Here is a 23363-nt window from a genome sequence, read left to right as displayed (position 1 = left end):
TAGATTGTCTATAAACGAGAATCTAAAGCTAGGGAAAGGAAGGGAGAAGAAGAGTAGCGCCGTTTGGTGTTTTATAAGATCTTCGCGTCACGTAATCGCAATATACGGCAATCTATAGCAATCTATAGCAACTTGCCAGTGCGAAGTTCTGCCAAGTTCTGCCAAGTTCTGCTAGTGCCGTAACATTACCCCCCCCTCTAAAAAGCCTGCCCTCAGGCTTTATTGCTAAAAGTCTTAGTAAGAAAATCTAACTAATTAGATAACTTTAACCGTCGGTTAAAGTTCCTAGATATCTTAATACCTTATATAATTAAGAAATTTCTAGGGCGTTCTTATCCTTATATTCTTCTAGTAGCTTATTATCTTTATTATACTAGCATTCTATCCACTTATTTAGGTACTTTAGCGGTCTAGGTTTATTAGGGTAACAGCTATAAAACTTCTAAAGCTTATAGAAACTACCTATAAAGTTCTATATAGGGTACTAAGTAGAGTATAGGTTATATCCTTTCTAACTAATACAATACTTTAACATTCTCTTTATAAGTTTATAAGCTAGCATTTCTTTAATTTCCTATTTATTATTGCTATTAACTTAAGTTAGTAGGGGAGGTTTATTCTTTTGTCTAGGTAGTAGGTTATTTATAGCTTTTTATAGCTTATCCGGTAAGAAAATAGGATAAACTTTAATTAAGTCTAGGAGCTTAACCTTATACGAGTTACCTACTTTATTAAGAATTTTATATGGTCCTACTATCTTATAGTCTAGCTTACGGCTAGGCCGTTTTATCTTCTAGTTCTTTATTATAACCTAGACCATATTACCTACAGTAAAGTTAGGCTTGCGCCTATACTTATTCGCCTACTGTTTTATTAATTTTTAGGCCTTTTTTAGGTTTATATGGGCTACTTTCTAGGCTTTTTCTAAGCACTTAGCGTACTGCTAGGCTTCCTTATAAGATAGTTTTTTGTGTATAGTCTAGGGCCCTTCTAGTTTTTCCTAGTTAAAGCTTATATGGGGTAGGTAACCCATTTCTAGTTAAATAGGGGCAAATCCGATAGAGTTATAGGGTAGGGTTGCTTGGGCGTAGTTTATTAAGGGTAATAGTTCGGCCTAATTATTCTAGAAGTAGTTAATAAAAGGCTAGAGTCTCTAGTCCAAGTATTAATTTATAATCTCCGTTTAACCGTCTATCTAGGGGTAATATACTATAGAAAGCTTTAGCTTAATACTTAAGATCTAAGTAAACTTATTCTAAAAGGCTAATATAAACTATGGCCCGTGGTTAGATATAATAGTATCTAATAGCCCATAAATTCAATAGACGTAGTAAATATATAGTTAGGCTGCCTCTTTAGCATTAATATTCTTATAATAGGGAATTAAAAATAGGCGCTTGCTAAAGCGGTTAACTAGGATTATAACTATATCATATCTATTACGGTCTAGAGGTAGCTTATAAAAGTCTATTAAGATATATTACTAGGGGCGGTCGGGTATTAGGAGGGGTTTTAATAGTCCTAGGGTCTTATCTTATAGAATTATAGACCTATAGCGGTTAATATCTATAATTATTCTAGGCCAGTAGTAGCGGTTGCTAATAATCCTGCGGGTTTTATTTTTTCCAGGGTAGGCCATAAAGACCTAGGTATATGCTTCGGCAATAAGCCGAGTCCATAAGTTCTATTCCTCTACTACTACTAGCCGTTTGCGGTGCTTAAGCAGTCCACTTTTAAGGGAATATAGGCTAGAAACGTTCTTTACCTTTTTATAGTACTCCTATAGAGAAGGGGCCGTACGGTTTACCTATAGCAGTTTATTAATAAGGTTTAGTTCCATAGAGTTAATAGGGCATATCTCGGCATCTAAAGAGTCTGTATTTAGTTCTGCCTATATCTAGGAGTTAAGGTGCTCTAGTTATAGTAGTGCTTAGGTCTATAATAAGATCTTTACGGCTGTCTAGTTATTTATATCCTATTTACGCCTTATAAGAGCATCTACACGGTTAGTGGCGCCTAGCCTATATATAATTAGGAAGTTAAACTAAGATAAGGTGTCCGCCTAGCGCGCCTATTAGGTTATAAGGGCCTTTATTATTATAAAATATTCTAAGGCCTTATAATCGGAAACTACCTAAATAAACTTAGGGGTGCCTTCTAGTTAGGCTCGCTAGTGCTAAAAGCTAGAGATAATAGCTAGCATTTCTTTATCGTAAATCGGGTAGTTTAGCTCAGTATCTACTATAGTTTTCAAATAGTAAGTAATAGGGTGCTATTCTCCGTTTATCTGCTTTTAGGAGTAAACGCTAGCTATAATACTATCTAAGGCATCAGTTTCTAGCATTAAGGGCCATTCTAGGTTAAAGTGGGCGAGTAAGGGAGCCGAGACCAGTCGTTTCTTAAGCTCGTTAAAGGCCCGCCTATATACGGTATTAAAGTAAAAAGGCTAGTCCTTATAGGTAAGTAGGCTTAGTAGCCGGGTAATCCTGCTATAGTTTTTAATAAAGCGTCGGTAGAAGTTACAGAACCCTAAAAATAACTACACCCCCTTTACGGTCCTTAGGAGTACCTATTAGTTAATTATAGCTATCTTTTCTAGGTCTGCTTTAATCCCGTTTATACTAATAATAAACCCTAGGTACTTTATACGCTTAATACTAAATTCTAACTTCTTAATATTAGCTTAAAGGGTAGCTTCCTAAAGCCGTTATAGGACTTTATATTCCAGTTTGTTTTTAGAGTAGATTATAATATTATCTAGGTATGCTATACAGAAGTCGTTAAGGTAGTTAAATAGTACATTATTTATATATCGTTAGTATATAGCTAGTCCGTTAGTTAGTCTAAAAGGCAGTACTTTATATTTATACATTCCGTAATAGGTCTAAAACGTAGTAAGGTCTTCTAATTTAGGGTCTATCCTAATTTAATAAAAAGCCTAGCGGATATTAAGCTTCGTAAAGATCTTAGCTCTACTTATTTGGGCCAAAGTCTCATTAAGTAAAGGTAGTGGGTAGCGGTCTTTAAGGGTTAAATTATTAAGCTTGCGGTAGTTAATACAGAAACAAAGTCCTCTATTTAGCTTTTTAGTAAAAAGAATAGGTAAGTTAAAAGGGGCTTAACTAGGCTTAATAAAGCCCTTATCCAGGTTATTAATAAGATACTACTTTATAGCCTATAATTTGGCAATAGATTACTATTAAAGGGGGCTATAGCTAAGGGTAACTACCTTATCCGGCTTAATTTTAATCTTATAGTTATATAGTTGGTAAGGCGGGAGTATATTAGACGCTACTTTGGAGAAAGTATCTTTAAATTTCTGGTATTAACGGGGTAGTTTTTATTCTACTAGCTCCTTATCTATAAGCTTACCTTTCTCTTAGGCTAGGGCTTCTTTCTCTTTAATTATTTAATTAATTTCGTATAAGCTAGATATAAAGGTAACGGTATTAGGCTAAACTAGGTTTTAGTAGAATCCTATAGCGCCAATATAGTAGATATTAACTGGTGGGAGGTCTGTGGGTTTCTTTACGGATATTTATTAGGCCGTATTTTGCGGTATAGGGTTTATAGTCTTCCTTAGCTTACATTCCATTTTCCACAAGTTATCCTTTTAGTCTATTAGTTTAGTATATTATCTAATATCTCTAGCCTTTCTTTATAGCTACGTAAGGCCTAAGTTCTCTATTAGGGACTTAGCTAGGCCACTACTAACTTCCTAAGTCTTTAGTACGGGTAGTGTAATTGTAACCGACTACCGGTACCTCGTCAGCACTACCCTGACTCGCCTGCATATTACCCTGTTTCACTACTTACCCCTTGACTCGCTTACCGACTTGGTCACTGACTCGGTCAATTACCCCTTGTTTCCTACACCTTCTTTATATATTTATACCACTTGATTTCCATAGATTTACAATTAAGTTGCTCATTCAATTCCTATACACTGCGAAGCTTACAGTAATATAGGCAGTCTAGGGGCGGCGTAGTATACGGATCCGTTGCGGATTAAGCTGTATATTCTTCTTAAAAGCCTAGTCCCTACGCGTCGCATTAGCCTAGTAAATGGTGTCTATCTACGGCCGTATAAGGTTTTCTATTATAATACTAATCTCTTTTATAAAGGAAGGCGTTAGGGGTATAGTTTTAGGCCAAATAAGCTGCCTATTCCATATATTAAGCTATAAGCCTAAATAGGCTAGCCATTTTCTCCTTAAGATTATATTATAGCTTCTAAGGTCCGTAATAAGGAAGGGGATATTATACTACCTTCGTCTATTAACGCGGAGGTAGATTTATAAGATAGTTATAATAGGTAGTCCTATCTATCCGTTATAACCGCGAATAGGGACTAGTTTAGGCAGTTCTTTAAGGGGTATATTTAAAAAGTTAGCTAGTTTTACAGCGCACTTTATATTAATTAAGGTAAAGGCATTTACTCCTAAGTTAGCTAAAGCAGAGGTTAAAACTTAATATCTATTATAAAATAAAGTATAAGGGATAGTGCAGCTTCTTTTACTAATTAGCTAACCCAGATTAATATATAATATATTAATCCCTTTTAACCCTAGAGAGGAGTCTTCCTCTAAGGTTCCTCTTTTTCTAGCTCCGTATTATCCTTCTAAATTAATAGGACCTCATTTATCTTTACCTTTATTAAGCAGTTTCTTATAGGGTGGCCTATTTAACCGTATAAGAAGTAAGCTTCTTAATCGCTAAGGGCCTATATATAGGGGTCGCTATATATAGGCCGGGTATACACTAGGCCCGTAGTAGGGGTAGCTACGCGGCTAGCTGCTGGGTTAACTATAGGAGTTGCCGATTATACTAGGGCACTATAGGCTGTACTTATAGTACTTATGGCCTAGTTTATAATGTTTCTAGTTTTTAGCTAGTTAGCGCGTGCCTTAATTTAATAAAGGCCTTAGTTAATAGCTAGGTAATAGTCTATAAGTTCCTTTAACGTCTATACTATAGTATAAGCTAGCAATACGGCCCGCTATAGGTCCAGGGTAAGCTTATTAAAGAGGTCTAGTAGTAGGTCTTTTTAGGGGATCTAGGCCTATCTAGCTAGGTATAAAAAGCGGGTTTAAAAGGCCGAAAAGGTCTCCGTTATTTTTATATTTAGGCTTTTATAGCTAAGGCAGGCGTTTTATACTTTAAAAGGGTCTTTATAAATAAAAGATAAGTATTTAATTATTTCTTCTTTAGAGATAAAGGGGTCTACTAAGTCTTTAGTATATCGCGGGCGTAAATACGTCTAGTGTAACGGAACCTTATAGCAAGAACTACAGTGGGTTCGTTATTAGGCTAGGTGTGTAGGAAATACAAGTACAAAAGTTAACAACGTAATAATAACTGGTGGAGTGGTTGCCCAACAGATTAACTCTAATTATATTCTAAGAATTACTATAAAGAAGGAACTATCTAGGTAGGGACTAAGGGTCCTTAAATACACAACCGTACTCTTATAAAATCCTCCTTATATATAATATACGTCTTATATATAAGGTACATAAGTTCCTCTTATTCCTCTTGTTTAATATATAGCACATTATATAACCTTAGTTACTATTCCTCATCACATAGTTCTATTAGCTCCATCCTAGACCGTGCCTAAATTAACTAATTAGCTTCTTCTGTCTCTTCTCTAAGTAGTTATAATATTATACTTAAAGCGTCCGTAACACCATTTCCCTCCTCTTTATCTTTATCCTTAAAGATTTAAAACATCTCTAAGTTATTTACTAGAGGTATAATATCCGTTTAATTAATTTAGTTAATATTATTACTTATTATACCTAAAGCAATTTCTTCTTTACACGCCCAACGTCGTGCTCGCACTATTACTGCAATATTATCTCTTAGTGAGATTATACTGTCTCCGTATTCTTGTTGTTTAAAAAAGGGGTTAGTTTATATTGCGTTAGCGAACCTATCTTTATAATAACCGTCCTCTTACTTAGAGTATACTAAAGCGAATATTTATTCGTCCTATAACGTTCGCTCTACTTCTAATACTAAATATACGCGACCTATTACTCTTAATAGTTATCTAGTTCCCTAATTAATTTATCTTAGGGTCTTATATTTAATTTACTGCTGCGCGGCTAGATAGTAAACTATTATAAGCCCTTGCTAAATTAGAACGTTCCCGTAACGCGGAACAGAAGGCCCTAAATACTTAAATTACGGCGTCTACTTATCTGCTTCGTCTTAAGAAGGTTCATAAGAAGGTTTGTTCTAAGGAGTAAAAACTTATAGAATAAGGTTTACAGGAACTAGGTAATAAAAGAACGGACTTTCCTCTAATAGAGAAGGAAATAGATCTAAGTAGTTTAGCAACTGCTCTTCTTAGGTCCCCCTTAGGTAACTTATTCTTTAGTAATCCTTCTTTATTAATACTGCCTAACCTAATCTCTTCTAATACTCCTATACCTTTCCTATAGCGTTCTTTAAATTCTCTAGTGGCTCCTAGGTAGTCTTAGTGTAGCCTATCTATTTAACCTTATACTATGTTTCGTCGTCGATATCCTTGTAATTAACGATCTTTAATACTTACCATTTATCTTCTTCTTATTCTCTATACGTGTCTGCTTTATAGACCAGTGGCTTAATATTCCTATATGCTAGCTCTAGTATTACGATATGCTGTATAGGGTAGATTTTTATTTTAGTTAGTAGGTTTAACTTAAACATAACTAGTGAAATCCTCTACGTAATTTTAAAAGGTCCTAGTTTAACGTGGTCTAACTTCTTACTTAGTTATTAACTCTTAAAATTTTTATATAGTAACTATACTTTATCTCCCTCCTTAAGATCTAGTCCCTTAGATCTCTTAGTATTATAGTACTTTTTTATTCTCTCTTGCACTTTCTTTACTAATTCCATAAGGTTTACATAAAGATTCATTAACGTCTTTATTCTTTCTTTGGCTATACTACTCGTTTTCTTTACTTACCGTAGTAATAACAATATTCTTAGCTTATATCCGTAATTTGCCTTAAATAGTAATATGCCTATTCCTTCTTAAGGTGTTGCATTATATATAAATTATATAACTAGTAATAGTAATACCCAATTATTCTGTGTATAATTAATATAATGCCTTAGATACTATTCTAGCGTCTAATTTAATCTTTCCGTTTAACCGTTTGTCTGCAGATAGTATGCGGTAGAAGTTGCTACTTAAACTCCTTACTCTGCTAAGAACACTTCCTAAAATGCTGCTATAAATTTTAGATCTCTATCTAATATAATTTTACTTAGTGCTCTATATCTTATAAACACTTCTTTAACGTAAATTCTAGTAATATCTTCCGCTAAGATTTCCTCTATACATGCTATAAAGTATCCCCACTTTATAAGCTTGTCTATTATTACTAAGATTACGTTATAATCTTATCTGGTAATAGGATCTTTTAATTTTAGCAACTTAATAATAAAGTCCTATAATATAACCTCCTATAGTCTTTCTAGTATTTTAATAGGTTGTAGCCCTCTATATAGCTTATATCTCGTTAGTTTATTTCTTTAATAATTTAGATATTCCCTTATAACTTTTCTGGTTATTCTCTAGATTCTATTAATAATATACTCCTCCTAGAGTCTTAACACTAAGCCTATAGCTCCATTATATCCTTAAGTTAGTCCCTTATAGAAGTCTTCTATGAACTACTCTGCTATGCTTCTTAGGATATACTTTACTTCTTAATTTTTGTATATATCCGTCTATAGATCTTCTAGCTATGCTTCTAGAATTCTTTATACCTAAAAGCTTTCTAGTGTCTTATAGACTTTCTCTAGTTTATTATCTTTTTAAGTTACTATAATTCTTGGATAATTGTACCTAATTAATCTGTTTGTATCCTTTTATAATAAAGCCCCTAATAGCTTCTCCTTATTTTATAGTTTAGTTTTACAGCTTAAAGCATCTACCCTTGTATTATCTGTGCCTTTAGTATATTAAATCTTAAAATAGTATTCCGTAAGCATCTCTGCCTATTTAACCTATCTTTAGTTAAGTTCCTTTATTGTTAGGAATCCTATTAGGTTCTTATAATCCGTCTTAACTATAAATAGTTTCTCTATGCCTTATAAGAATGCTTTTTATTTCTTTAATACTGTAACTATACCTAATAACTCCTTATTATAGATGTTATAGTTTAACTCTAGTAGTGTTATCTTTCAACTATAGTATGCTACTGGGTGCTATCTATCTTAATGCCTTTATATAAAGTATGCCCCTAGTGTATAGTCTAATACATCTATTTCTATAACTGTCTTTAGTCCTAGTTAATAGATCTTAAGAACTGGCTCCTAGGTAAACAACTCTTTAACTTTCTTAAAGAGTTTTCTTTACTCCTCTCCCTATACCTATAGTTCTTCTTTCTTTGTTAACCTTATAAGTGGCTTAATATCCTTTAACTACTGCGCTATAAACCTTTTATAGTAATTGTAAAACCCTAGAAACGATCTTAACTATATAACGTTCTCTAGTTCCTACCAATTTACTATAGCCTTAATCTTCTTTAGATCTATGCTAAGTTGGCNTAGTTTAATAATAAATCNAANAAAATCNGTCTTNCTGGTAAAGAACTNNNATTTCTTAATTANTACTAGTATCTATTCTTCTTATAGTCTCTTTAAGACCTATTTAACGTATTCCCTATATTCTTCCTTAGTTATTAAGTAGATAATAATATTATTAAGATATACCATAATAAATTTATCTAAGTGTTCTCCTAATACATTGTTAATACGCTTTTAGAATATTACTAGTGCGTTTATAAGCCTAAATTATATAACTAATGGTTTATATAGTTCTTCCTTTAACCTAAAGGCTGCCTTTTATTTATCGCCTTCCTTAATCCTAATCTAATAGTACGCCTATCTTAGATCTATCTTTGTAAAGATTTACGCATTACCTATCCTATCTTAGATTTCGCTAATTAAGGGTAAAGNATANCTATCCTTCNTAGTAATNCTATTTAACTNTCTANAGTNNATACACAGCCTTAGTTTACTATTTTTCTTTANTATAAATAGTACTGGATAACCCGCTAATAACTATAATGGTCTAATATATCCCTTTTATAGATTTTCCTAGATAAACTCTTTTAACGCTTTACCTTCTTCTTTAGTAAGCTTATAGATTAGAAAGAACTTTAAACTTATTTCTAGTTCTAACTCTATTTTATAGTCCTATACTATATATTTTAATAGCTTCTTACTTCCCGGTAACTATAGTTTCTTACTATACTTATAGTATCTCTTTAATATATAACTTAGTCCTTTTTCTATTCCTTTATAGGTTGCTCCTACTTAGTACCATACTAACTTAGCTTATTATTGCATTTTATAGTGTTAAGTATCTCTAATATTGACCTAACCTATAATCTAATTAATCCTTGGATTATATTCCTGTAACTAAGGTATGCCTAATACTGCCTTGTTCTATCCCAATAGTAGGATATTAAAAGACATCTTAATTTGTCTCCCTTTAATAGTTATCCAAATAGGTCCTATTTTAAGATTAATAATCCCTCCTCCATAGGTTATTAGATCTCCTAAAATTATAACTAATAGGTAAGGTTGCTCCTTTTATCTATAAGGTAGTCCCATTCTTTTAACTGCTGCTAGTAAGATATAGTTTCGCGTTACTCCACTATCTATTAGCGCTTTAAACTGCTGATCTTACTAATTAACTTATAAATTTAGGTATTATTCTTAAATTCCTTTAAGGGTCTAAGGCTCTACTACTAGCTCCCTTTAGTCCCGTAGGCCTCTACTTTTCCTAATTATTAGCTGCTTAATCCTAGTGTACTTAGCTCGCTCTTTAGCTAATGCCTAGTTCGCTTTTTATCTTTAATATACTATAGATATATGTTTTCTAGGCATTCCCACTACTATTATCCATCTAAGTATTCTTCCGTAAGGAATCTTCCTGGTTAAAGTACTAAACTTCTTTCCTTTTGGGCCTTTGCTAGATGCCATCCGTGCATATATTTAGTATTCCTATATTATTGCTTATCTATTATCTAGTACATCCTTATAGGGTATTTCCGATTCTTTTTCTTTGGATTCTTATGCATTTTATATATATTGTTTATATACGCAATCTATAATAACGTATAGTATGCTAGGTGCTTTAGGTTAACTCTTAGCTTGTTTTTATCCTTAAGTTTAAACCTTTATTATGCTAATCTAAACGTTATGACTTTATTTGCAGGTATTAAGATACGCCTTTTACTTCTTTAGTCCTCTAAACGTTCCTCTAGATCCTTTAACGTTATAATTAAGGCTCCTTTAATATGCGTTATAGCCTTCTTTATAATTAGGTGGTTTTAGATAACTTTTTTATCTAACTATATATAGAAATCTTCCTACTTATTATTGTGCCTTTGCCTATACTACTTTTAGTATAGCTGCTAGAGTATATACGGTCTGTCCGTAAGGAAGTATCTTCTTATTACTATATTGTGACAGCCCTTTATATGTCGTTCCTTAAACCTAGTTAGAATCCCTAGATCCTCTTTATCTTCCAGTTTAGTAAGCCACTTGGCTCTTAGTATGCCTACTCTTAGTCTATTAGTAATTCTTTGTACTAGTACTCTGTCCTTTATACGTCCTAATATACTAGATCTCTTATCTAGTTTCTGTTCTTACTATGTAATAATTCTTTGCCTAAACTCTTCTATAGTTTTTTTTAGTTTGCGCCTTACGCTCTAATTCTTAAAGTTGTCTTACTTCTTAATCCTAGTATTAACTTTTTAATCTTTAGTCTAAACACTTTGTTTAACTAGTAAATCCTCTAGGTCTATATATTTATCTCCTAGTCTAATTGCTATTTATGCCGCAGATTCTCTAATCTATAAAGAAGCTCCTTGCCTCTTATTTATAGGTGTCCTAATTTATACTCCGAATTCTTAACCCCTTAGGTTCTTTAATCCTAAGCTCGCTTCTAACTTAAGCTTAGCTCCAGCCTTAGTCTAACTAGGCTTATTTAGTGTTTTTATCTCGTCCTAAGAGTCTTAAATCTCACTTATCTCGTCTTAAGAATCTTATACCTATAGGAACTTCTATCTTAAGCTTATTTATATATTTCTAAACTAAGCTACTGCTCTGCTCTATTAGTTATTATCCGTTATAGGTCCTTAAGCTTGCCTTATTTCGTTTTAAGAATCTTAGTTATCTCTTATCTTGCTATAAAAATCTTAAGCCTGTAGCCTTTTGCCTTTATTAAGTGCCGAAGTAGTTTACTGTCCTACTTCTCTTGCGTCTTATAAAGCGATAAACATTATATCTAGTGGGGTTTTAATCCCTACTAATGTTCCCTATTCTGTAGTGGAATTATCCTCTACCTCTGGTATAATATCTCCGAGGTCTACTTACTCCCAGTAAGCGGCCCTTATTGCCTTATTATTACGGAATGTTTTACCTAGGTTAAATTTATCGTCCTTAATATCCGATCTGCGAACTGGTTTATTAGTTCCTCTATATTCTATAGGTGCTGGCTCTTATAGCTAATAGCTTGCGCTATACTTAGCGTCCTTATGAATTTGGTATACGTTATTATAATAAAACGCGAAGCTTCTAATTAAATATTCTTTTGTTCCTCGCAGCATATTATTGTCCCTTTATACGTATATGTCGTCTACTAGTCTTGTGCCCTTTACTATGTAGTAACTCTACCCACTTCTACAGTCTCTGATATAATGACCCTGTTTTCCGCAATTTATATAAGCTCCTTCTTTAAACTATTTCTCTTACTATAGAGTTCGCCTAAATGTCTTCTACTAATAAGATCCCTAATTCGGCCTCTGCTCTTTAGACCTTTAATTACCTAATCCTTATCCTCTAGGTTTCTATAGTTTGCTCTATCTCTTATAGGCTTCTTTAGTGCTACTTAGGTCTATTAGCTCTGCGCTATACTATAGTTTCTAACTTAGCTTTTGTTATTGCGTACTTTGCGCCTTATATAACTATAGAACTCTATCCTAGCCTCTCTTAGCCTATTCCCTTTAGTAGATCTAATTATTAATCTTAATCGCCTAATTTATTAGTTCCCTTAGGGTATCCACATCTTCCATTAGGATAATTACGTCCTAGACTTTAGCCTTAAGTCCCTATTTATACTATGCCTTAAGCGCCCTATTATTCTACTCTACTTATATTGCTAGTGTCTAAAACTATATTATATACTTAATTACTAAAGTTCGTTATATAAGGTTCTAGAGTTTTTTTTTTGTTATAGTTATTTCTTCCGGGTCTCTAAACATCTGCGTAAGTTGTTTTATAAATTCTTCCCAACTTAAGAATATAAATCGCACGTCTTAGTTAGTGGTCGTTATTCTATTTACCTATATCTCCGTAAGGTAAAGTTTAAACCACTTAAGTGCTTTTCCTAATAAGAATAGTCCTGCGTAGNCTATCCGATCCATAGGTATAGGTAACTTTACTCCCTCNTATNAGACNTTAAANTGNATCTGCGTAAGNAATCCTTTAAGCTTTAACCTTTCTCCTATAAATCTCTTAATTAATAGTAGCTTAATCTTTGCTGCTCCTATCCTATTAAGTCTTTCTTCTAATACTGTATTATTAGCTATTAGCTAGTTAACTATTTCCTATAGCTGTCCAACCGTTATAGGTTGCTGTAAGTTAGTATCTGCTATACTAGTATCACCTCCTGTCCTTAAAGTAGTTGCTGCCATTAATAGCGTTATAGTGGCTGCTTTTAGTGGCATATTATTCGACTTCTTATATTAATACTATAACTAGGTAGTAATTATGTAATGGAACCTTATAGTAAAAACTACAGTGGGTTTATTATTAGGCTAGGTGTATAGGAAATGTAAGTATAAAAGTTAATAACGTAATAACAACTAGTGGAGTGTTTACCTAATAGATTAACTCTAATTATATTCTAAGAATTACTATAAAGAAGGAACTATCTAGGTAGGGACTAAGGGTCCTTAAATACACAACCGTACTCCTATAAAATCCTCCTTATATATAATGTACGTCTTATATATAAGGTACGTAAGTTCCTCTTGTTCCTCTCGTTTAATATATAGCATATTATGTGACCTTAGTTACTATTCCTCGTTATATAGTTCTATCGGCTCTATCCTAGACCGTGCCTAAATCAACTAACTAGCTTCTTCCGTCTCTTCTCCAAGTAGTTGTAATATTGTACTTAAAGCGTCCGTAACATCTAGGCGTTTTCGCTAGTACGGCCGAAAACATAGGCCATTCTAGCTTAGGCGTTAGGGAAGTAGTCTACATTAACTTTAAGCTTATCCTATAATTAAAGCTTCTAATTATTAAATATAGGGTTAGTTCCGTCTATAAGTAGTAGGGGATCTATAACCTTTACTAACCGCTTTAGTACTATATAGGCCTTAGTAAATCTACTAAGGCGCTAAAATAGGGCCTAAAGGACTATAGCAAGTCTTTAGTTATTTAATAATAACTTATTATTAGATATAGGGGTATCTCTAGCTTTAAGCAGCTCTTGTAGTTATTTAATTTTGGTATTAGTAGCCGTAAGCTCCGCCTAGGGGGTTAAAACGTTAATTATTTCTTTATCTGAAGTATTTAAGGGTCCTATAGCTGCTTTGCCTGCTACTATAGTTTGTGGCATAGTAGTAGGGGTATTAGGTAATTCCGGGTAATTTCTTTAGGGGTTTTAGTCTATGCGTATCTTATAGGTCCTTTCCTTAGGGTTCTATTCTATATTCTTTTAGGTCCTATCCTTATAGTCCTAGTAATATCCTTAGGGTCCTATTCTGTGTTCTTATAGATATATTTAAGTTCCTTCTTAGAAAGAAAGAGTAGAGCTAGCTTTAGATAATGTTAGCGACTTAGTTAATTAAGACATAAGTACGGCAAAAGGGTCGCGCAAGCCTATATGATTGGATTGTCTATAAACGAGAATCTAAAGCTAGGGAAAGGAAGGGAGAAGAAGAGCAGCGCCGTTCGGTGTTTTATAAGATCTTCGCGTCACGTAATCGCAATATGCGGCAATCTGTGGCAATCTGTGGCAACTTGTCGGTGCGAAGTTCTACTAAGTTCTGCCAAGTTCTGCCAGTGCCGTAACACTTAGCGTAACAATTTAGAAAGAGTCTGCCCTTAATACGTATACTAAGCGTAACCTTAATACGCTTAAAAAGGACTATCTTAGTTTAAAGGACTAGGAGGCGCTTTATATAATAAAAAGCTTTCTTTAGACATTTTACTAGGTAATCCTAAAATGCCAGGGATATAAAGTAACGCTTAAGAATATGCTTTTTATAATAGATATTATAATTAAGCACCTTAATAAATCCTAGGTTAGTTTATCTCCCCTCTTTATTTCCTAGCTAATATATAATAGAAGGAGTATATATCTAATAAGGAGTTCTCTAAACGCATTAAAAATGCTTAGAATACCTTTAATAGGTATTACTATAAAACAGATAACTTGCCCCTTTACGCCGCTGCACTTATTCTTTATTTAGCCCGTTATATAAGATATATTAAGCAGGTTTAAAAGAAGGAATAGCGTAAGCCTACACTTAACAGCGTTAAAGAGCTTTAGGAAAGATATTAGAATAGAAGTTCTACGCCTAGAAGTATATTATTATACTAAAAGCTAGCTCTAGCTTAAGACCTTAATAAGTTTAATAAGATTACCAAGGATCTTAATAGTATAATATTTTGACTAAAAAGTTAGGATAAGTATAAGGACTTTATCTCTGAGACGCTATATAAGATTTTAATAACTGTACTTTAGTGGTGGTCTTAAGAACAGCAACAAAAACGCTGGCCACGGCTCTCGCTTATGGCAATTAAAATTCTCTTAATTCTAGCAATAAGTGATGAGCCAGAAAGAGTCTTTTTAGGAGGACGTTGTATGGTATTATGGGAGAGAATACAGATAGATCCTAAAACTCTTAAGAAAACAGAGTGTTTAAAGAATTGGCATTAGAGAAGAACTATAAGAGAAATAGGTAATTTTTCTCTAAGTATATAGCTATTATATAGTTAGGGGGGAAAGGTAGATAGGGACTCTATAATACCTTACGCCTATCTATAATATCCGCAATATCCGCAGTATCCGCAATATCTGCGATATCCGCAATATCTATAATATCTGCAATATCCGCAATATCCGTAATATCCGCAATATCTGCAATATCTGCTAAATTCTGCTAGAACCGAGTCCTATTCTACCTGGTTGGGGTAGAAAAGCTCCGCACAGGGCACTTTTATCCTTATCAATTGCGATATTTATGCATATTCTATTGGATAAAGGATATTTTATGCTCGCTTATTCGCATTATCCAAAACCACCCTGGTCAGCCGGACATACCAGGTCAGAAAACGAGGACTCGTGTATAGATTGGTCTATGGAGAAAAGAGGCTATATATACAAGAGGTGGTACCCCCTACAGGGGTCCCTAGAGAGTGGTGAAACTAGGCTGAAACTGATGTCTGACATGAGCACTTACCAAGTCATCTATTCTTCCTCGACCAAAACCACATCTGCGCCTATTGAAACTTGATATCTCATAATAGGCATGATTTCTGACATTTTGTCCAGCTCGTTTTTAATCCACATCTTTGTCGGTAAATCCGTAACCATAAATGCCATGCGCAGACCAAACACAGCCCCATACGGCCCAAATAGGCCAAAATAGTAAGAGCTCTCCGCAGTCTTACAAACCTCGCTCACCATGAAGATATTTTCCGCCTCCAAGTTTGGGTCAGGTTGTAAAGACTTGAAGAAGTTTCTCAGGAGAATCAAACAGCCATAGTAAGAAACAGTATGAAGGAAATTGCAGTGGCAATCATAGCGATAAACAACCGGAAACATAGGATCGTTTTTGGACGAAGGAATTTCTTCTGGCGGCCGCAAAACATCTCTAAAGCGACGGAACCAGTCGCGAAGGTTATTGATAAGTTCATTGACCCTACTGAGGAAGCTTATAACTTCACCTAGATTGTCTCTCTGGAGATTAAAATTTGACCTTACCATTCCTGGGCATGCTGCAAGGTATGTATAGAATTCGTTGGAGAGGTTGAGCAAATTCGAGGAGAAACTCGATGTTGGATTTGAAAGAACGACTCTCCAGTCATCGCTATCAAGAAAGGAGCTAGCTCCCTGCATAAAAGCTTCCATTATCTAAGTACTGTTAGTTAAAATGAGTGACCTTGGCTTATTCAGCTTCATTTATATACCATTTGACCACGAAAGGCATATAGCATGACTCTATCGAATTCATTCATATGCCGAGCTGATCCGCGAATCTGCATCAACCGACCAGCACCGCCAGCGTGCTTCACCCATGCGTCTTTCTTAGTACATGAAAACAACTACGCAACAGCGGTTAGGACCATACCAAAATCCAGGATGATGTTCTACAAACCTCGTAGAGCGATAGAATCATAGTGGCACAAAGGGTGTTGGATAATACGCCTTGCTCTGGATCAGAAATGGCCTGCCGAAGGCTTAGAAGGGCTTGCCCATATGCCCGACGAGCACGTCTGACCACCTGGTCCTGGCCGGATAGCTTTCCGACATAGTGGCTGGCTAGACAGTGAACAGCATCATCCAAGACTTTACTCGTTCCTAAGCGTGATGGTATGAATGACAGCCACTTCCGCATCCAGTGGATCTCAGTATACCTATCTGGTAGCGAGGAGTTGGCAATGAAAACCGAGAGAGACTGAACATCTTGTTGTGTAGGGAGAGCTACAGTCGACGGAATTCCTAAGGAACCAGGAGAGGCACTTCTTGGTTGCTTATTTTCTGGGGCTTCAGACGAATTCTCTCTGTTGCGGCGCTTGTTGGTCCGTGAATTGGGACGTGATAGCTCGCGAACATGGAGGAAAGCACCTTGACCCTCTCCCTCGCGGGGTACTTCGTAGACAAATTTGGCTGGTTTTTCGTATCCCGGACATTCTCTTCCAAACCTGGTGCATCGTATACATGCAGGCTTTGTCTCATCGCACTTTAAGAAATCAAAGTTAGGAATATAGAGAAGACGGCAAGAGAAGAAAGAAAAAAAAGGTAAGACGTGCCTTTACCCGTTGCTTTACACATGACAAACATCCTTTGCTACGGGGAACTCCAACCATTGTTCATGGAGGAATGTTTCTTTGCCCTCCCAATAAGTACATCCTAGCCTTATGTACCGATTATTTTGAGACGAAGGTAACTTGGGAATAAATCTTCGTATCACGTACCCGGCAGTTGGGTTTCACTCGGCGACCACGTTCAACCTTTTCCGGACCACACCCCCGTGTGGGACCGTGCACGCAGTGGGAAAACTTCTAATCGTTTATCACTTCTCCTCGCCTTAGTGCACGCCTGACCTTTAAGCACCTTTCTCTGTTCCTTCAACACTACGCGTTCCGGCCTGCTCCCGCCCTTCGAACCTCAACATGGCTACCCTTTCCGGATTCGGCGATGCTCTATATGCATATGCACCCATGCTAAGGTCATCCTCAAGCACGGGCGTATCAAGAGAGACCTCGCCAGCGAAGAGCTCATTAGCGGAGAGTTCGTTCACGGAGGGACTACAAGACGTCCCTATCCATCAGTACATAGGGATTCAAAATCTACGGCGGCGTGTTAGGGCACAATCTAATGAGTTGCAGGCCGGTCGCTCGAATCAGCAGTACCTTGTTTTCGAGGGAATCACAAAAGATCACCTTAGCAAGATAGACCATGAGCGCGCTAGCATAGGGAAGCATACTCGGATGTCCCATGATACGGATGCCGATCTATTGGTTATTAAACTAATGCCCGCAGCGAAACACCAAAATGCACACATTTCACTAGGTATACGTCTTCTATTCGCACTTGCAAGAATGGGTCTCCCGGAAGACTGCCTATATGCTCTTGGCGGGACGAGGTTCCATGGCCATAGGTCCTCTAAGGAGGCTGATTCAGCATTCAAACCCCTCTCCCGAACCCAGGAAACTGATTGGCCAACAATTGTTTTTGAGTGTGGACTCTCTGAATCGCTCACTCGCCTAAGACACGACGCACAATGGTGGCTTACCAACTCTAGAGGGGATGTAAAGATTGTTGTTGTCATCTCGATAACGCCAGCAGTGAAGAGGCTACGGGTCGAAAAGTGGTGCCTTCTTCCGGGTACTAGGCCGGTTACTAGAGCATACCAAAATCCAAACCCCCTAGTTCCGACAAGAATTCAAGAGATCACTATCACCCAAAATCCCGCCGCTCAGCCAAGTACCATCGCTCAGCCGAGTACCATCGCTCAGCCAAGTGCCCCATCATATACCGTTACTGGAGCGCCTCTAATTCTCGGATTTCAGGATATTCTTCTACGAGCCCCTGTACCACCAGAAGGCGACGTTAACTTCACTATAGCGGATCTTTCGCGCTGGGCGGATCATTTCTGGAGGTGCTTTAATTAGATAGAGAGGTTACAGGAGATTGTGACAAGATCAAGGGAACATGTTGCGGGACTGTACGTTCTGGGCGATGGTTATTTAGCATCATAATGGGATTGCGTGGTTTGGGTTAGTCCCTTTTATAAATTCAAAATGCGATAAGACAATGATGGTGGTGTTGTGGTGAAGAAATATTGCCGTGGCATCAAAGTGCAATACAAATAATTTACAAGTTCTACCACAAAGCTCGCAATCCCCCCGATTTCTCCTGCATAGCTTTTCTAAACCCTTCACTACCTAATAACTCCTCTACTTTCTTGAGTGTCTTTTGATTCATCCTACCCTCCATACCATCCCCCTCAAACGCAGCGTCCATGTTCTTTCCAACATCCAGACCTTCAAACTCCCACACATTCGCTTTCATGCCAATCCCGTAGTATGCATGCTTCTGCAGGAATGCCAACCAAGCCTTCACTACATCCGGATGCCCGTCTTGAATTTGTATCAGTCGCCTTATTGTTATTCGTTCAAAGTTCTCCTGTGATTTCTTGAAGATGAAATTTGCCCGAGGAACAGTCCAGCGCTCGGTTATGCGAGGCAAAGGAATGGGGCCACGTGCAGGAAGACTGAGGTAGTAGGCAGCACGCATGGCAAAGTCGGCGAAAAACTCAATATTACGAACAGAATAAGTGCGTAGTTGGAGGTCGCAAACGGGGAGACCATGTGAGGGGGCGCGGCGGAGAGGGCGGAGATTAACTGCTTCGACATTGCGAGGTATCCGTAGGGAGTGGAGTTTTTGAGCCGTTTCAGGATCGAGTCTATCTGAGTGTTAGAGGAAGTTTCGCCTGGAACGGACTAGGCCATGCAATAACATACTGGGTCTCTTTTTTGTTAGGGAGCTCGAGGCCTCGTTTTCTAGATCGACATTAGTGTATGTCAATTATAGCAGAGTAAGGAAACAAAACCCACTTAGCCAATTCAATAGGCTCTATCCCAGCCGTCTTCCACAGTTGGAGCAGGCTATTCGAATCCGGCGCATTCTGTGCCTCTTTCCATCGCCTAAGTTCGGGATCAGCATGGGGTGACCCCTCAGCGCTTTGGCTATATAACCCACCGCTGGAGCTCCTGAGGATCACGATCCTGCAACTTTTTGGTCTCCTTGGCCATGTTCCTATTCGCTTCCTTTTTCACTCTGTCGAATAATTACAGACTATTCTCCTGTATTTTGAGCAGCATCCACCCTCACCTCTCAAATTCCGCTGGGTCTAAGCCCATACGCTTAACCACAGCGTGCGTTGCACCATTAGATGCCGCCCTTCGAAACGGTGTGACTCTCTGGGGAGCAACCTGCGCTCAAATCAGTCAATTGGTCTGCCCACTGGTATCATTCAGAGCACAGCACATACCTTAACTCTTTTCATGAGGCCGAATGACGACCTTGCACATGAAGGGGTCGCCATGGCTATCACGATTGAACGGCCGTGAAAGCGCGGAGGCAAGTCTTTCTATCGGCTGAGGCTCCTGTTGCTTCACCGCCTGGCAGAAAACCGAAACCAAAGTCACCGACGCCAAGATTATCGTAACACCGTGCCTTCCAAGTCCATTAATAGTGCTTCACCGAGGTTGACCCCATTGCCTGCAGTATCTAGCTATATAAAGTGCTTGAGAGGCTTCCTCTCTCCGCAAACTACTAACTGATTCCGTAAATATGGATGATCCAGCAGCCTCCCGCAATGTATTCCAACGAGCAACCGAAACCGCACTTTACCTGCGGGTTGCTCTACCAGACACTCTTCAGCACCCAAAGGTCGCAATCGTCTGTGGTTCTGGTCTCGGAGGGCTGGCAGAGACCATCCACCCCGAGCCTAGGCTAGAAACAGCGTATGCGAATATCCCGAATTTCCCTCAGAGCACTGGTGAGTGCTGCTCCTGGAACAGTAAATTATAACTTGTAAGAGGACAGAGAGTAATTTTATGCATGCGGCTACAGTACAGGGACATGCGGGCAAGCTCATTTTCGGCCTGATTGGGCCAGCAAAAACTCCCGTAGTACTACTAGTCGGACGAGCACAGTTGGTGACCTTCAGCAGAATATGGCAGCGCAAGGCGCCTTCTAATTCAGTGATAGTTTTTATGAAGGACACACCATGGACCTTGTCACATTTGCTACTAGAGTTTGCAAAGTCATGGGCGTAGAGATAATCATTGGTGCGTCAAGAAGCCCTCATAGTTTATCAGAGCATTTCTGATACTATTTGTAGTTACAAATGCAGCTGGTGGTCTGAATCAAGAATATGCCGTTGGAGATATTGTTTGCTTGAACGATGTAACGACATCCACTGCGCTCTTGACTACCCGCCCAGCAACTGCGAATACGATGGCAGGCTACAGCTAACCTGCTGCAGCATCTGAACATGGCCGGCCTTGTAGGCATCCATCCTCTCCGTGGTCCGAATATCGATGACTTTGGTGTCCGTTTTCCTCCTCTATCAGACGCCTATGATCTTGACCTGCGAAGGAGAGCACATCAAGCGTGGAAGAGACTCGGATTAGACAAGCAGAAAAGACGGCTGCACGAGGGTGTTTACGCCTTCGTAGCTGGACCGACGTAAGTGACGTTGCATTCCGAAAATATTCATTGAGACTGTTACTATTCTTGACAGTTCGGGGGACTCAAATCTATTTTACAAGACACTGATAATAGGAGTAGTTATGAGACGCGCGCTGAATGCCGCATGCTGAGAGCGTTTGGTGCTGACGTCGTAGGAATGTCCACAGTCCCAGAAATCATCGTTGCACGCCACTCTGGATTGAGGGTCCTGGCGTTCAGTCTAGTTACTAATAGTGCAGTGCTAGAAGCTGGACCCAGGGGTGACGATGAAGCGATTCAGGCAATGAGTAAGGATGAACTAGAACAGCACCTGAGCAAAGGCAAGGCCAACCATGAGGAAGTGCTCGAAGCAGGACGAGAGGCAGCAAAGGACATGCAGGTATAGTTTTATTCTTTATCCCAATGTGACGATTGGTTTAGTTGCTAATGGTGCCGTAGGCACTCGTGAAGCAAATTTTGTCTGACCTCTACGTACAGTAGCGGAACAGTATACCGTGGTTAATGATACCACGTCGTCGATACGTAGACTAGCAATAGTACCGAGTTCCATGCAACATGTGTTGGAACTCGACTGCAGGCCGTGCCATGTTCCTGCAGGGTTTCAACCATTCGTGTGTGACGAATGGTTCCGAGTCGCGTGCAGGGTTCGTGTTGGTTCTTCAAGACGCTATTAATGGTCGATGTCGTTTGACGACGACTCCATCACAGCTCAGCCTTTTTCGACTCTCCCCTTTCGCTTCGCTTTCAGGGCTTTGTAATACGCTTTCTTCCCGCTAGTTTTGGAAGATTGGATCTCGTTGTACTTCTTTTTGAACCTGCCAGTCTGCGCTTCTCCGACGAGAACTTCCTCCACAAATGTCTTCTTCCGATCCTTATTTTGTAGTCTACTGTTGTAGTATTCAGTAGGACCTTCAATGATCGTCCCAACCTGGGAAAATTCAGGCATATTAGACTTGCCGTTCTCCTTCTTATCTGTTTCAAAGTTTAGCCGTTAGCCGTTTTGAAACAGTGAAATCAACTTACAGAATCGCTTCGGATCCAGTATTCCTCTCATTTTCAGCAATTGGAGGTCTCGTTTAAGTTCGGGTGTTAGATCGGTTCGAGGGAGGTTAAACCAGGAACTGCCAGCAGTGGCCTTCTTCTCCTGCAGAAACGAAGTTAGCATCCCTGAAGATCTTTGATTGTGCATGCAAGAACGACAACGTCAGATTATTTGCCTCAGAGTAACTATGTAAAAATGTGCTCTCAGTGCTACAGGTTGGCACCCAAGACGGGGCCATGATCTGCGTCAAGGAAATGATTGGGAAATTTTTCCTCATTGGCAAAAATAGGGATCACGATGAAAAGACCTACCTCTGCCAGTCTTTTCTTCACCTGGAGAGGATCCTCGATTTTGCGTATGCCGTTCGACAGTCCCCGGTCCTGCTGGTCCAGTAGTCGCGATGAGTCGACCTGAGCCACGTCACCTTCGCGGCGGATGTATGGCTTTGCGATAACTCCCGTATTTAGATTGGGAAGGGTGAAGTGCGATTCTGAGCTGTCTCGTGATTTCTGGGCAGACGTGTTCTTCGCCCGCATTCTGTTCTCAGCTTCCTTCAGGAGGTCATGAATCTGCTCAGCTGACAAATCATCCTCACTTGCAGACGGTACGTCCTCGGCTTCGCCCAGGAACGGGCCTTGATGCGCTGGCATTCTTGACGTAGGGCTGTCTTGTGAAGGAGGTGTGGGTGAGAAGATTTCGGTCTGGAAGATTTCCAGAACGGCACTAATTCCGGAACAACTCGACGCCGGGTGCTACAGGCAAAACTCCTTTTTGGCGCCAAATATATCGTAATGCCAATGGTATTGTTATATCAAGAGTCACGTGTAGTGCGAATAAGCAGTAAATTTCAATTAAAAGTAAATCTTAAAGCCTAAAGGGTATAGATTTCCCGCCTTATGGGCCAAATATACGCCCTTTTCATACAACTAGTTATACCGATATTGGTGGTAGAGCTTAGCGATATCGTCAAAAGTCAGATTATCGTTAGTTACACCAAAAAAGGCTTGATTAGGGCGTGTAGATCGTAATACCAAATGTATCGTTATATACCCGGTATCGTATTAAGGAGTTTTGCCTATTCAAGCGAGCGAGGGGCGTGGTCGGTTAGTCATGCTTTGAAGGGCCTGCATTCAATACCTAGATAGGGAGCTGAATGACGACTGCAAGAGAGTTCGATCGTTAGTTCTACTACTTGGCAAACATAGTTAAATACAGCACAGCTTAAAATTAACCAATTATAACAAGTTTAGAGGTTCCCCTGCATATCTCTACTCATGGAGTTCTTTCAAGCAAAGCATCGAG

The 23363-nt window shown here is 38.3% G+C and overlaps 5 protein-coding genes across 5 annotated transcripts; 2 read left to right on the top strand and 3 right to left on the bottom strand.

Annotated features, from left to right (window-relative positions):
* Positions 1-15353: 15353 nt before the first annotated feature.
* On the bottom strand, positions 15354-17229 carry K441DRAFT_606932 (uncharacterized protein). The gene is made up of 4 exons (XM_067645421.1): positions 17068-17229; positions 16413-16997; positions 16225-16359; positions 15354-16168 (listed from the first exon to the last, which is right to left on the bottom strand). Exons 1-4 carry the CDS (start codon positions 17122-17124, stop codon positions 15503-15505), a joined length of 1443 nt encoding a protein of 480 aa, XP_067506153.1. The 5' UTR covers positions 17125-17229; the 3' UTR covers positions 15354-15502.
* A 249-nt stretch (positions 17230-17478) lies between these two features.
* On the top strand, positions 17479-18432 carry K441DRAFT_606931 (uncharacterized protein; the record flags this gene model as incomplete). The annotated part of the gene is made up of 1 exon (XM_067645420.1): positions 17479-18432. One exon carries the CDS (start codon positions 17479-17481, stop codon positions 18430-18432), a length of 954 nt encoding a protein of 317 aa, XP_067506152.1.
* A 105-nt stretch (positions 18433-18537) lies between these two features.
* K441DRAFT_36882 (mitochondrial 37S ribosomal protein uS10m) lies at positions 18538-19926 on the bottom strand. Its single transcript, XM_067641435.1, has 6 exons — positions 19815-19926; positions 19655-19760; positions 19523-19600; positions 19378-19467; positions 19285-19323; positions 18538-19226 (listed from the first exon to the last, which is right to left on the bottom strand). Exons 2-6 carry the CDS (start codon positions 19681-19683, stop codon positions 18644-18646), a joined length of 819 nt encoding a protein of 272 aa, XP_067506151.1. The 5' UTR covers positions 19684-19760; positions 19815-19926; the 3' UTR covers positions 18538-18643.
* A 190-nt stretch (positions 19927-20116) lies between these two features.
* K441DRAFT_713227 (inosine guanosine and) lies at positions 20117-21920 on the top strand (the record flags this gene model as incomplete). The annotated part of the gene is made up of 7 exons (XM_067653934.1): positions 20117-20324; positions 20399-20480; positions 20537-20616; positions 20670-20734; positions 20814-21016; positions 21119-21398; positions 21458-21920. 7 exons carry the CDS (start codon positions 20117-20119, stop codon positions 21497-21499), a joined length of 960 nt encoding a protein of 319 aa, XP_067506150.1. The 3' UTR covers positions 21500-21920.
* Positions 21729-22711, bottom strand: K441DRAFT_675612 (rRNA-processing protein FCF2; the record flags this gene model as incomplete). Its single annotated transcript, XM_067650869.1, has 3 exons — positions 21729-21991; positions 22043-22163; positions 22373-22711. 3 exons carry the CDS (start codon positions 22709-22711, stop codon positions 21729-21731), a joined length of 723 nt encoding a protein of 240 aa, XP_067506149.1.
* Positions 22712-23363: the final 652 nt, after the last annotated feature.

The sequence above is a fragment of the Cenococcum geophilum genome (assembly GCF_001692895.1).
Source record: "Cenococcum geophilum 1.58 unplaced genomic scaffold K441scaffold_12, whole genome shotgun sequence".
In the NCBI taxonomy this organism is placed as follows: Eukaryota; Fungi; Ascomycota; class Dothideomycetes; order Gloniales; family Gloniaceae; genus Cenococcum; species Cenococcum geophilum.
This window is presented reverse-complemented; position numbering and strand designations above follow the sequence as displayed.